Consider the following 13,869-nt stretch of genomic DNA (forward strand, 5'->3'; position numbering starts at 1 on the left):
AGCTTGTATATATACTTTTGTATCTTCTTTCAAAGTATAAGATGAAATTGTTGGAAAGTGAAAATAAATAAAAGATTGTAAGCCATAGTTATGTAGTATAAAAATATTTAAGAATAGTAAAAAGCTATCTTGGAATAAAACTGCCTTTATGTCAAAATGGAACTTTTATTTGCTTTGTTTTAACTCATACTTTTGTCTTTTTCCCACTACTTATATATTTCATATATAACAGTTTGTTGACACGGCAGGATTTAGTCATTTAATCTTGGATCATAATAAGGAATACATTTAATGAAATAATGAAATCATTTCAATCATATTCATAAGTAGCCATACCAAAATGGTATGGAAGTGTTCAGAATTGGTTTCTGGTTTCTATTTTGAGTTTGACACCCCTGCTTTAATAGACCAGATTCTGTCATTGGAAGAGTTTCTTCTTGGATCAGACTTTAAAGCATTAATATTTTATGCCTTAATTTTTAGGATATCATCAGTCCGCTATTTAATAGACTGGCACAATAATTATTTATTAATACTATTGGCCTAAAAATATTAGTACACTTATGAAGTAGTACCAGGGAAGCAGAATTTAACTAGTTTATGAACCATGATTACTTTTTACATTGGCTTCATAGAAATCAAGATTTTTGGGGGGTGGCGCAGTGGAGTAGGGTGGGGTTAAAGTAATCCTCAAGATTGTGGTTAACTTGAGTCCAGCGTATTGTGTCAACAAACTGAATATGTTTGAATATGAATATATATGAAATATGTAAGGAGTGGGAAAAAGACAAAAGTATGAGTTAAAACAAAGCAAATAAAAGTTCCATTTGTATTTTATCTGAAAATGAAGTTTATAGATAGCTTTAGATAATAAAAGATAATAAAATTAAAGAAAGTTATCATCATTAGGTTGTACCACAATACTAAAGTAGTTAAATAATATTTTGAGAGTTCCATATGGTATATAGTATATGAAATGCAATGAGATTGCTTGCTCAGAAATTATTTGATGAGAGATCAAATACATTTGCAAATGATTAAATCCTTGGTCTAATATTAGTTTACATGGGAAAAAACTGCAAGATTTTAAAACTACTTTATAGTATAGCTTTCTAGTTGTGACCTATAATCCCACATGTCCCGGTAGATACACATTTCATTTGGAGATGATTTATATTTAAATTCAAACTAAATCTTATCATTGCAGAAAATATTGTTACAAAGAAAACCCATAATAACTAGATTTATAACTCATTTTATCTCTTCTAAAAATGATTAATTATAAAAAATGTAAATCTCAGAATTACTACTTTGTAGTTATTTAGATTTGAAAAACTAAATGTTTTATAAAGAACTTGACATTGAATAATAAAGATAATTAAACTTGTTTTAGTAAATATTTGCCCTTAAAATATTAATTTCAAATCATAAAGAAGGAGTTCTTAAATGAGAGTACACATAGAACACCCTGTTCTCAGGAGTTTGTGGATAGATTTCAGGGGGTTTGTGAACCTGTTCGGGGAGAAAACATATCTTTTTTTCTTATGAACCTCCAACTGAAATTTAGTATTTCTATTATAAATGTAGTTGACAAATACTATTCTGAGAACAGGGGTTCATGATAGAAAAATATTTTGAAATTAAGCATTCCAAGTATAAAGTATCATAATAGGTTTTTAGTCACTCCCTTGAAAACATTATGGTAGAGCTAGAGGTCCCAAGTTCATATCTGGCCTCAGACAGTTCCTAGCTGTGTGACTCTGGGCAAGTCACTTAACCCCATTGCCTAACTCTTACTGGTCTTCTGCCTTGGAACCATATACAGTATTTATTGTAAGGTGGAAGGTAAGGATTAAAAAAAAAGAATTATAGTTCTTTGTCCATTAATTCTTATTCATTTCTCATATGTGGTATGTTAGCGTGCATCATTCTTTTAGTTATGTTTTATTTGCATTGTTTTGTAAGTCCTTCAATCCTTCATATTTGTTACTCTGGATTTTTGAATAAGTATTCCATTATATTAATGTACAACTGTTTAGGAGGGTGTTTTCAGATTTTTGTATTTGTATATAATCCTTTTGTGGCAATCATTGAAAAGCTTGACCCTATTTAATTTTTATAACTTTAAAGGTATATTTCCAACAACAAAATGATTGAATGCCAAGGTACAATTATTCTTGTGATTTTGTATTATCAGATTCTTTTAAAAAAGATTCTTCCAGTTTACAATTTCAACAATAATGAATGAACATTCCTATTACTCCCTAACTTGCCACCATTAATTTTCATTGGTTTTAATTGCTTTTTGGCAGTCTTATGAGTGAGTATTTTAGATTTGTTTTAATTATTCTCTTTTTGATTATTAATTAACCTGAGCACTTTTAAAGAAGTTATTAATAACATGTTTCTTCCTTTGAAAATGGTCTGATCATATCTTTTAACCATTTAGTCAGTCCATTGAAATAATAACAATATAATCAAATTCTGGTCAAGCAATAAAATGTGTTATAAACCAATTTCCTTTATGTGAGTTTCACCTGTTAAAATTTTCACAAAATATTTGTATTTTTAATAAAGATGACTTATTTCTAACACTGAGATTTTTAAAGCACTTATTTATAACCACTTTGTGAGGAAGATAATGCAAATATTATTTTCCTGATTTCACAGATGAAACTAAAGCTTAGAGAATTAAATGATTTTACGCAAGTCACTAAGCTAGGAAGTGCTAGGCCTAGACCCAATCTGTGCCCTTTGGACTTTGTGAAGTGTTCCATGCCCCCCCCCCCTTACCCCCAACTATGCCATACTACTTTCATTGTAATAGAGAAGATAGAAATGTCAGTTAAAAACTTAAAAACTGTTGTGTCCAATTTTTATTTATTTTTTTCTTATCTTTGATCTTAAAATTATAGCTCTAGGAACTTTGGTTTCCTACTTTTTTACATGGTTAAGTATTAACTTAGTCACCAGGGAGTTAACATTTTTAAAGTTGTAATTTTGTATTATTTGATTATCTTTTTTTCTCCTTTAGTTGTGTGGAGTTTGACTTGAATGTAAACAATATTGTAGGAATAAGAAACACATTCCTCCTCAGAACCTATGCATATCGTAAGTTTTTCTCATTTTATTTCTAGCTATTTATGAATTTGTTTTTCTTTAGTCTTTAAAATCTAAGAAGTAGTCTTGAGGAAAAGTTTTTCTAAATACTGATTTATACGTATTCTGGAAAATATAATTTATTTGGTGATATATTTTATCATGTATTTTCATTTTACTATTTGCATATTAGTTTGTTATTCTGAAATGCTTCAAAAGTTTAGGTAGATAAAGCAAATCTATTTTATTAGACTGATTTGTTTAAGGGTATGTTGTTAAATTTGAGAATCAGTTGTAGAATATATTATAAGTACAGTTTATAAGTACAAGTGACAGTGCATGATGAAATATGAAATTTCCTATCAGATTGCAATTAAAAGTTATATAAACATTCAAAGTAATTTCATCATTTTTTTCTTTCACTATTTTTAAGTCTTAATTTTGCTTACAGTTGAGAGTCGAGTTCGTCCCTTAGTACTGGTGGTTAAGAAGTGGGCAAGTCATCATGAGATAAATGATGCCAGTCGTGGCACGTTAAACAGCTATAGCCTTGTACTGATGGTTTTGCACTATTTACAAAGTAAGTACAATGAGCTTTTCCCCCCTCTAGTTTGTTGGAATTTCAAATGTGGTTAAACCTCATTATGTTGTCCTCTGCACAGACTTTGAGAACACATTAGAGACATTTTGCAAAGCTCCATTTAAGGTCAACAAAAATATTTTACTTACCTTATATTGCAATGAATTTGTTGCTAAAAATAACTTTGGAAAACATAAGGAAGTTTGACTGTGTTTTTATTTGTTCACAGTTTTTCTCACTTGTAGCCTCTTTTGCATTAGCAGCACTGTTCCATGTTAGAAAGAATTTTTTCCCAGTGTATTAGTTGTGAATTAATTACCTTGAGGCAAATGAATGCTCAGGAGGCCCATTAAATATGCTCAAGCTCCAGTCATCTTAGTTCTTTTCATGGTAGGCAAGAGCTAGATAATATTTCTGTGAAATTCTGTAGGAATTTTACTCCAAGAAAGGTTAGAAGTCATTAATGCCCTTTGATTCAGTTGTTGGCTGATGTCTCTTTTGGGGTTCTAATGTTCTGTGATCTTGTGAGTATCATTAAGTTCTTTTATTTTAAGACTTTTGGGTGAGATCAAAAAGAAAAGTCCAGTTGTGTCCTGTTATCCTGCTTCTTGTTTTTTGGGTGATTCTGACACAAATTGTTACTTTTGGCTCAGTTACAATAGAACAACATCTCGCTAAAGTGACAAGTAAATATGAATGTGCTTTATGTCATTAGTCTAATGAAAATTTTGACTTATATTGAAAACTTTTTAAAGTAGGTTAGGCTGATGAACAGATAAAATTGGGAACTTTTACTTTAGTGTGACTATACCCAGCCTTAGAAACAGTTAGCACTTAAGCTAGTTTTAGAAATATTTTCATTTGGGAATAACCATTTTTGTTTGGTCATCTGGATACAGTATTTATTTCACTTCTGTTCTTTATTGTTGTGCCTTCGTGCCCCCCCCCCCGCCCCCCCAACCCTTGCCTTCACTCTTAGAATAAGGCAGAAGAGTGGCAAGGATTAGGCAATTAGAATTAAGTGGCTCGCCCAGGGTTGCATGTACTTTCCTTTTGAAGAACAGAGTAGTTAAAAGCTCACTAAGTTTAGTACATTCTTGTCTTTATTGATTTGGCTAATTTGAGCTAAGGGGTGCTGGTGTGCATTTACTTTTTCACTGAATCAAATCATTTTACATATGTCCTTTTTTAAAAAATTAGAAATGCCACTGCATTTATGTATTCTTTTGTATTTAAAAAAGGAAAGCTGTTTGTGTCTTCATTCAGCCTTTTGTGGCTAAGATTGTTAGTCTTTTAATTTTTTTTAAAACCCATACCTTCTGTCTTGGAGTTAATACTGTGTATTGGCTCCAAGGCAGAAGAGTGATAAGGGCTAGGCAATGGGGGTCAACTGACTTGCCCAGGGTCACACAGCTGGGAAGTGTCTGAGGCCAGATTTGAACCTAGGACCTCCTGTCTCTAGGCCTGACTCTTAATCCACTGAGCCATCCAACTGCCCCCAGTCTTTTAATTTTTAAAAATCTTTTCCATTTAACTTGATAAAATTTATTAGTTAAATTCCTGCATTGAATGGGAGATTGGACTAACTGACATCCAAAGTCCTTTGTCCCATGAGACTAGTTCTAAATTCTATTCTTCTCTGATGTTTTAGGACTATTTTAGTAGAAACCCTTATAAATACCGAGTTATTTGAATTTAAATTTGATCAGAGAGGTGGTAGAAAGTGATCGTAGAGAAAAATATCATGAAGAAAAGTTCCATGAATATGTTATAACAATAGTGTACAGAAGACACTTAAAATTTTGGGATGTATGCCTTAACTTATCTTTCATACTAGATAGAGTGTAACCTCCTGGAGGGCAGGATTATTTTTGTATCTCTCATCATGCCTACCTTTATATCTTGCTTATTACCAAGAAAGCACTAAGCAAATTGTTGGATGAATGAGAGAGAATAGAGGGAGGTAAGGAGGTTAGTTGGAAAGCCGTTGCAATAATAGAAATATGAAATGATGAAGACTAGGACAATAATGTTGACTGTAGAAATGAAGATGAAGATATTAATTTGAGATGTTGCAGAAGAAGTCGTCTGAATAAGGTTCTGAGTTTTGTGGGGAGGGTATTATAATTAGTGGAGTACTGAATATTCAAAGTTTATGTGCTCTGTAGGCATCTGAATGAATCAAAGAAATAGGTCATAGCTCAAAATGAAAATTTGGTGGGATTTAATCTCTATAGAGTTTTGATAATAGACAAATTCTCCATAGTGAGTATTAATTTTTTAAAAAGCAGTGAATTAAGAATTGAGCCATGGCAGTTCCACATATTAAAGCTAAAGAAGAAGAGGTATCACCAAACAAAATAGAAAGAATTGGTTAGGTATAGGAGAAATCAGAAAGGCGTCTTAGAAACCATGATGTACATAAGAGAGATCAATGGCAAATGTAGAATGGGATCTGAGAAGAAACCATTGAATTTATTAGACATTTATGTCATTTAACCTTAAAGAGAGATTTAAGAATGGAGAGATTTTTAGAAACCTAGCCATTTATGGCATTCTTCTTTATATATAAAAGTCTAATTTAGCCCAAGTATCAAAACATTCATAAGATTTAAGTGACTTATTTGGTATTTGTTAGCATTGATGATTTTACTTCAGTAGATGGTCAAAGATAGTTCTGATTATGCATTATGAATATACTATTATAATTCCATAATCAATTTAGAGATTTAGAAATGTGTTTCTAATACTAAGTTTAATATGTAAGTTAGATTAAATACCAAATCAAATGTGTGATCCCAAATTCAATAATCTATGATAATCTGAAGTGATGGGTATTCTTGATCAATAAATTGGTCTATTCACTTTACTTAACCAAAAAACATTTTGGATTTGGTTACCATTGGGCAAATTTCCACCACTTAACAAAAAATATCTTTGAAAATTCTTAGAATATCACCCCAATTTGTGAGGCATACTTTTCCCTCCAGTTAATTAATTATTTACTACAGGTAATCTTTATTTTAGCAAGTTAGTCCTAGAAAGACTAGGTTATGATTAGCTGATTTTGGAAGTTATTTTGTTTCCTGTTAGTAATTGTCATTCCAGTGACTTTGGAAGTTTGGGGTCAGCTATGTCAATGAAAGTCTTAACATGATAGTAACTTTAGCTTTCTTCTTTGGAATTGAATTATAAATATAATTTTTTTTCTCTTGATAAGTATCAGTTATGCTGTAAAAGAAAAATACTGTGAACAATCTTCTGAGCCAAACTAACTTTATTGTTAGATGTAAATCACAGTGTCACTCTCTAGACAAGTTGGTCTGAGACTGAGCCCATTAGCTGACTGGCATTTATACTTTATGTAAGAGTATACAAACTTCCCCCAGAATGGTAGTTGGTCAGCTATATCTTTCTTTTCAGGGGGATAACCACAATATCATCTTCTAGAAGGTCTCACCTTCAAGGTCAGTTTTTTTCCTTGTTATAGGGGTACATATTACTTAGCCACTTGTTCCATACATGGTAAAAATAAAAGTGGCCAAGGTCATTCTATAGTTTCAAAGACAAATGAGATGCTACAGCCTCAGGAAATCTGGATATATTCCTGGACACCAAAGGCATGTGCAGACTTCTTAGCAAAGGTATTTTGCAAGGCACAAAGAGAATTTCCCTTAGTTTTACTCACAATATAATTATTGATTACTGATTTACTCAGTAAATTAGTAACTATGATTGTTCTTTACTATTCTACTATAATTATAACTTATCATTATAATGCTGGTTCTCTAAAAGGATTCCAGGAAGAGGATATAAAGTTCTAGTTAGGCATAAAACAATGAATATAAACTGATTAAAATGGCTTAATTTATAAGGTGTTCCCCCAAATCTAAGGCATTTTCCCTCTTTCCAAATACCTTCCACTGTCTCAACTAAAGTTAAAGATTGTATTTGGTGAAACTTTTTAAATCAGGTTTTCTTCAAGGTAGCACTGCTTCTGGTAACTTTGAGACTAGGAAAAAATAATAGCCAGTGTACAGTGATTTGTCTAGGCACTAGATTTGTAGATTTAATTGGTTTAAGGAACTCTTGAATGAGGAAACTCCAGATATAGATGGGGGACTGTACTACAGCCTTCTGGCTTAGTTGTCTAGATCCAGTGGCATCAAATTCACTGCTCTCTTAACTTCTCAGTGGGCCAAGACCAAATTAAAATGTAACTGGAAAATGCTTAAGAGTAAAAGTAAAGTACTGCATAGCTGAGGTGAATCTGGGGTTTTTAAAAATAATATGCAGCCTTTAGGATTCCCTTTCTATTTGAGCCTGACACTACTAACCTAGAGCACTGAGGTTAAGTGAGTTGCCTAATAGTCCCAGTCAGTATGGGCCTGAACCAAACTCTTTCTGCCTTTAAAGTTAGCTCTTTATACACTCCAGCTGCTTCTCAGTTCAGTTGTTTTTGTTTTTTTTTAATGTATGTGGTGCTTCATAACCCCAGGGAGTGGGGGTAGGGGGGTGTCAGGGATACTGCTTTGTCATTTCCCTCTTCATCTAATTTTCCAGATGAGGAAACTGAGGCAAACAGGGTCAAGTGACTTTCCTAGGGTCACATAGCTAGAAAGTATCTGAGGCCAAATTTGAATTCAAAAAGGTATCTTCCTGACTCCAAGTCCAGCCCTCTATCTACTGTTCCCCTTAGTTGTCCTGCATTTAATAGTAGCCAACAACAACAGTGATGATGACAAAATTAAAAATAATAGCTAGCATTTATGTACCGCCTTAAAGATTGTAAAGTGACTTGCTCAGATCACATGGCTAATGTATGAGGTTGGAGTTGAACTCAGGTCTTTAAAAGTAGTTCAAAACTTTGTTTCAGCTTATGTTCAGAATATTCCTATTCTCTGGAAATGGAGCCCTATTCCCATATGCTCTGATTTCAGAATTGTGTTGTTATTACATCACAGACATTTCTCATGAACCATCCATTTCCCCCAAGTCTTTGAGCCCTTGTTTTTAGCTGCCAGTCACCACCACCACCAAAATACAAGAAAAGTAAGGAAATCCTTTAATTGAGGCTGATTAAATACTGCCTTTAGAGCTAATGCTTTACTTTTATGTGCAAATTAAACCAATCTCAATTAGAGAAGGCTGTGGGGTTACAGAAATTGTTTCCTCTGTTTGGAAGTTGACTTGGGGACAACAGTATTGATTTATTGTATAGTAGAAAAAATGTCACTGAAAGTCATATGGGCTTATTAGTGGGAATTTGAATTGGAGGTTAGAATATAGATTGTCTCCAGCTTTGTCATTTGATAACTTGTCTGTCTATATAAATACTCTGGGAATACAAAGAAAGGCAAATGATGATGCTGGCAGAGACAACATGAAAACAACTGTGTACAAACAACCTATATACAGGAAATTTTAAGATAATAGAGGGAAGACACTTTCATTAAGGGAAATCAGTAAATAGCTTTAAATTGTTTAACTTTTGTGGTCCAGTTTCTTTATCTGTGAAATGAGGAATTGGACTAAATAATTTCTGTAAGATCTTTTAGCTCTAAATTTCTAAGCAGCAATTTTGAATACAGAAAAGAGATTCAAACTAAAGTATTCCTTGTAATTATTTTAAGCAGTTTGACAAGGGTGCAATAGAAGTGGATGATTTAAGATAGCTGCCCCCAGCTCGTTGGGATCCAAACCACAAGATCAGGAAAAGCCAAGACAGTCTTTTGACTTAAAATTTAAGATGAAAAGTTAGTTGATAATTGGAAAGTTTAGAATATACCAAAATGTAGCTTAAACATTTTGTTAAATACTGTTCTAAGGTGATTATTTACATTCTATCAATGTTCAATAGTACTTTTCAGTTTTTTAAGCAAAATTATGTTTTTATGTAGTATGGAAAATTAATGGACATAAATCTGTGGGTACTTGAGCACAGAGCTCTGTCTGAATCTTGGGAATACTCCTTACATTTCTGACCCAACCACTGTCCTGAAACCTTGCAGGTTCAGCTTTTTTTCAGAGAAGACTTAGAAAGGTTGGATTTGCAAATGTAAAGTTATAAAGTGACAGCAGATGTCAGAGCCAGATTCCTTTTATTATGTATGCTAGTTAACTTGGAAATGTTAGGTATTTTTGGAAGTATTTAGCTCTTTTTAGGCTACTACTAAAGTGCTATTAATAAATTACTATAGCAGTGCACTAAATACAACCTCCTTACCCTCATTATGGTTCAATAATAAATTACTATGTAGTACCCAACTAAAAAGAATTAAGATACTGTTAAAAATGTGGGCTTTATTACTAGAAAGTGGTGGTGATTAAGTAGTTGTAAGAAATTTATTTTTCTAAAATGTATTATCTTATTTACAGAAAAGTATTTTGGGCTTAAAAGGACTGTTATGAACTGAACAGATGACTTGGACTCAGGAGGCCAGAGTTTTTGTTCCTCTTGTGACATTGATTTTGTGAACCTGATTAAATTAATGAGCTTCTTTTTAACTGTTTTCCTCCTATAAAATGGAATTATATATGCTCCTAGCTGGTAGGCTCTGAAAACATATGAGATAAAAGGAAGTAAAAATATTTTGTATTTTAACTTGTCAGAATCCTCACAGATGGTAATGGGCATTTTATGTCATAGCAAAGAAATTTTTTATGGCTAATGTAACAAAATGGCCCATGGAAGTGGAAGGAGTAATATAGTGTCCAAATGTCAGATGTGATGATAGAAGATGACTAATTTTTATGGGAATCATTACTCTTTCATTTTATGTGTGTGTGTATATGCGTGTGTGTGTGTGTGTGTGTGTGTGTGTGTGTGTGTGTGTGTGTTTACTCCCTAGGTTTTTGGTTTATACATAGTCAGAGACATTCTTGATTTAAAAAAAATTCTCTTCATTTTATACATATATGTATAGTTTATATATATAGTCTGTCCTTGGAAGAAGTCTATGACTTTAAAAATCTAATTCTTTAAAATTTTCCTTTTTAGTTGATTTATTAATAGCATTTAATTTTAACAGTATAGAAAAGAAATTAATATATACATATAGGTTATTTTTCCAGTAAGATTTCTTGAATTGTATTATTTTTTCAATAGTATAATCAGAATTTTTAGGTATGGTTTTTATTTTTGTTTTTTGGTACTAATGTACAAACTTTTAGAACTGAAGTGAATGGGCTTGAGTTTATTTGTAGGGCCCTCTAGAATCTTGAGCATTTTGCATGCCTCCCTCCCTTCTAAAAAACAAAAAACAAAAACAAAAAACAGTCATGCCCTTATTTCTGTTATGCTAAGGAAATTAGTTGACATAATTGGAAAATAATTTTTTTTCTGCCAGTTTTTCCCAGTCATGTATTCTGAACATATTTGGTCTTTTCTTGCTAAATTTATCCCATGAAAATGAGAAGGAACTTTCAAATTCCCATATTTTCACATATCTATAAAATATGAATATAGGGAAATTAAAGTCAAACATCTTCTGCAGTATATTAGAGAATTTTATATTTATATATTATTCTATCACAGTTAAATTTCTTTTCTGGGAGTTGTTTTTTTAAGAGAAATATTTCCCAAAGCCAGATTAAAACAATGGCTCAGTAACATTTACAAAGTAATATTATGCTTATTTGGTTTTGTGTTTATAAAGAGCTATGCTATATATAACTGAGAATCGGAATATTGTATACCCTAGTACATCTATAGTATTATATGAAGTTTATTGATCTCAAGGAAATCTTGAAAATTAAAAAACTCTGACTTGGAGTGCTTGTATATTTAATTTATTAGTTATTTTGTTTTGGGAATATTGGGTGCCAGCCTTTCACAAGGATGTGACATTAATTTCAGTGCTTCTGATGAGGATGAAGTTGGGTAAAGCTGCTGAAGATTGACTTTTAAAATGTAATGCTATCTTGGAAGGAAATTCTATTTAGTTATTATAGCTCATTTTTGGCAAATGTCTTTTTTGACCTTCCTCCAGCACTGTCTTTAAAATTTGTTATTGAAGTTAATAATTTTTTAAGATAATTTTTCAATGGATAATTTATACTTTTAGCATAACTTTTGTTGTACTAATTTTGGTTTTACTCTGTAGCACCAGTTAAATAATAAGGGGGCAGATTCATTCAGGAACATTGGCTTGTATATATTGAAAATTATTTTTGGTGGCATAATGGTGCATATCTTTCATTGTCGAAATTCATACAGAATCTCCAATATAACTACACTGTACCACTCAAAGTTTTTTTTCATGCCTTATACTGGCTAATATACATGTGTCCTTTAAAATTTTTAGAAGAAAAGAAATCTACTCTTAATGAGTTGGTATTTTAAGACAAGTTACATTTACTTATGGAATTACTTATTCTTTGAATGAGAAATAACCTTTTAATAAGTAAATGTTTAGTTAACATCGGGGGTGACTTTCAAGTTGAAATTTAAAGACCCAAGTTAATTTCACAAAGTATATGAAAAGGGGGCACCTAGGTGGCTCAGTAGATTGAGAACCAGGCCTAGAGATGAGAGGTCCTGAGTTCAAATTTGGCCTCAGACACTTGCTATGTGGCCCTGGACAAGTCACATAACCCCATTGCCTAGCCCTTACCTCACTTCTGCCTTAGTACCAATACACAGTATTGATTCTCAGACAGAAGGTAAGAATTTTAAAAAATGTATGAAAACTGGTGAATTTTAGCATAAACAATTACAATAGACTTTTATCAGTCTCGCACCTTTGGTGTAGATGACAAAAATCTTGCTTTTTTTAATGTAATTATGTGAATCACAGAAGCTTTAAACTTTTTTTTTTATAGCCCTACCTGAACCCATCCTTCCATCCCTCCAAAAAAATTACCCAGTAAGTGTTTCTTATAAATTATTATGATTCATAATATGTCAAATGTATATAAAAACTAATTATATACAGGGTAAGTGGGAATATAAAAGTTATAATATTTACCTTTTAAGTAAAGTAGATCGTAATATAGAGGCTGTTGAAATGACTAACTAGAACATTTTAAAACATGAGTCCATGTAAAAAATATTTTGGCAGATTCTCATAGTACTGTATTTTTTTTTTATTGGCAGACAAATTTTCCAGGAAATCAGTAGTAGAGTTGTCAACATGGGGTATAAAATGATCAATAATAGAGTATTTAAACATAATTGATAAAAACCCCTCTGCAGCCCTATCCTATACTTTATCTAAGTTTTCTTCTATTAATTTTGAATATAGTTCTTCAGGATAAAATGCTAATCATTCAAATTTTTATTTTCTCAGTTCTAATATAGTTGTAATTTGATGAAAGCAAGAAAAAAAGTTATGATGCTGAAAAACTGAATGACTTATAGCCTTTATTTGATCTCACCACTTTATATAGGTTATAAGAAATAAATATTTCATACTTGTATATATTGTATTTAGAGTTTCATTGGAGTTAATTAGAAAGTCATTAGGAATGAGGAACATATATATCTCCTGAAATTCTTTAAATAGACATTAAATAATTAGGCATAAAAATAAGTTAATCTGTTCATTTTCCACATCCATCTTTTCCCCCTTTTCCTCCATTTTCTTTTTTCTCTCAGATACCTTCTTTCCTCCTAATTTTAAAGCCTTATTCTTTTTTCTTTTTGATCCTATGCCATTCTTTATTTGATTGGTCATGGTATTAGATCATATATGTTTAACAAGTACTTGAGAAAACCACAACTAAATTTTTTATATATCACATGCAACTAGGTGGCTCAGTGCACATAGAGAGCCTTGCCTAGAGATGTCAGGTCCTGGATTCAAATATGGGCTTAAGCTGTCTTAACTGTGTGACTCTGGGCAAATCACTTAACCCCAATTTCCTAGTCCTTCCCACTGACTCTTCTGCCTTGGAACCAATACTTAGTATCATTTAAAGACAGAATAAGGATTAAAAAAAGAAAATCACATGTTGATTAGAAGAGCTTTTTCCTAACAGTACTTTTAATGTGGCAATACTTAAAGTGATAAACTTCTAGCAAGATGAAATTTTAGGTTTCATGATTTACATTTTATTGGTATTGCACTGACCCTGTTTATAGGTAATGATTTTATGATAAATCATACTTTTATTCTGAGATTAGATGTTACTGTTTGTTTATAAATGTAGTCATCTTGTTCAGAAGCAATACTTCTTGAATTTCCTAT

The 13,869-nt window shown here is 31.8% G+C and overlaps 1 protein-coding gene across 9 annotated transcripts in view; it reads left to right on the forward strand.

Annotated features, from left to right (window-relative positions):
* The window catches only part of TENT2 (terminal nucleotidyltransferase 2), a 119,968-nt gene that overhangs the window by 58,123 nt on the left and 47,976 nt on the right, over positions 1 to 13,869 (forward strand). For 6 of the 9 annotated variants that reach the window (XR_001628494.2, XM_016431331.2, XM_016431330.2 and 3 more), the window contains 3 exons: positions 3,035 to 3,111; positions 3,533 to 3,679; positions 12,503 to 12,546. Coding sequence is in view for 8 of the 9 variants with exons in the window: in XM_016431331.2 (XP_016286817.1) it covers positions 3,035 to 3,111; positions 3,533 to 3,679; positions 12,503 to 12,546 (268 nt within the window). In the remaining variant the exon portion in view is untranslated. The remainder of the gene's footprint in view (positions 1 to 3,034; positions 3,112 to 3,532; positions 3,680 to 12,502; positions 12,547 to 13,869) is intronic. The other 3 variants (XM_056824816.1, XM_056824815.1, XM_056824814.1) reach the window with 1 other exon arrangement.

This window comes from Monodelphis domestica, chromosome 3 (assembly GCF_027887165.1).
Source record: "Monodelphis domestica isolate mMonDom1 chromosome 3, mMonDom1.pri, whole genome shotgun sequence".
Lineage (NCBI taxonomy): Eukaryota > Metazoa > Chordata > Mammalia > Didelphimorphia > Didelphidae > Monodelphis > Monodelphis domestica.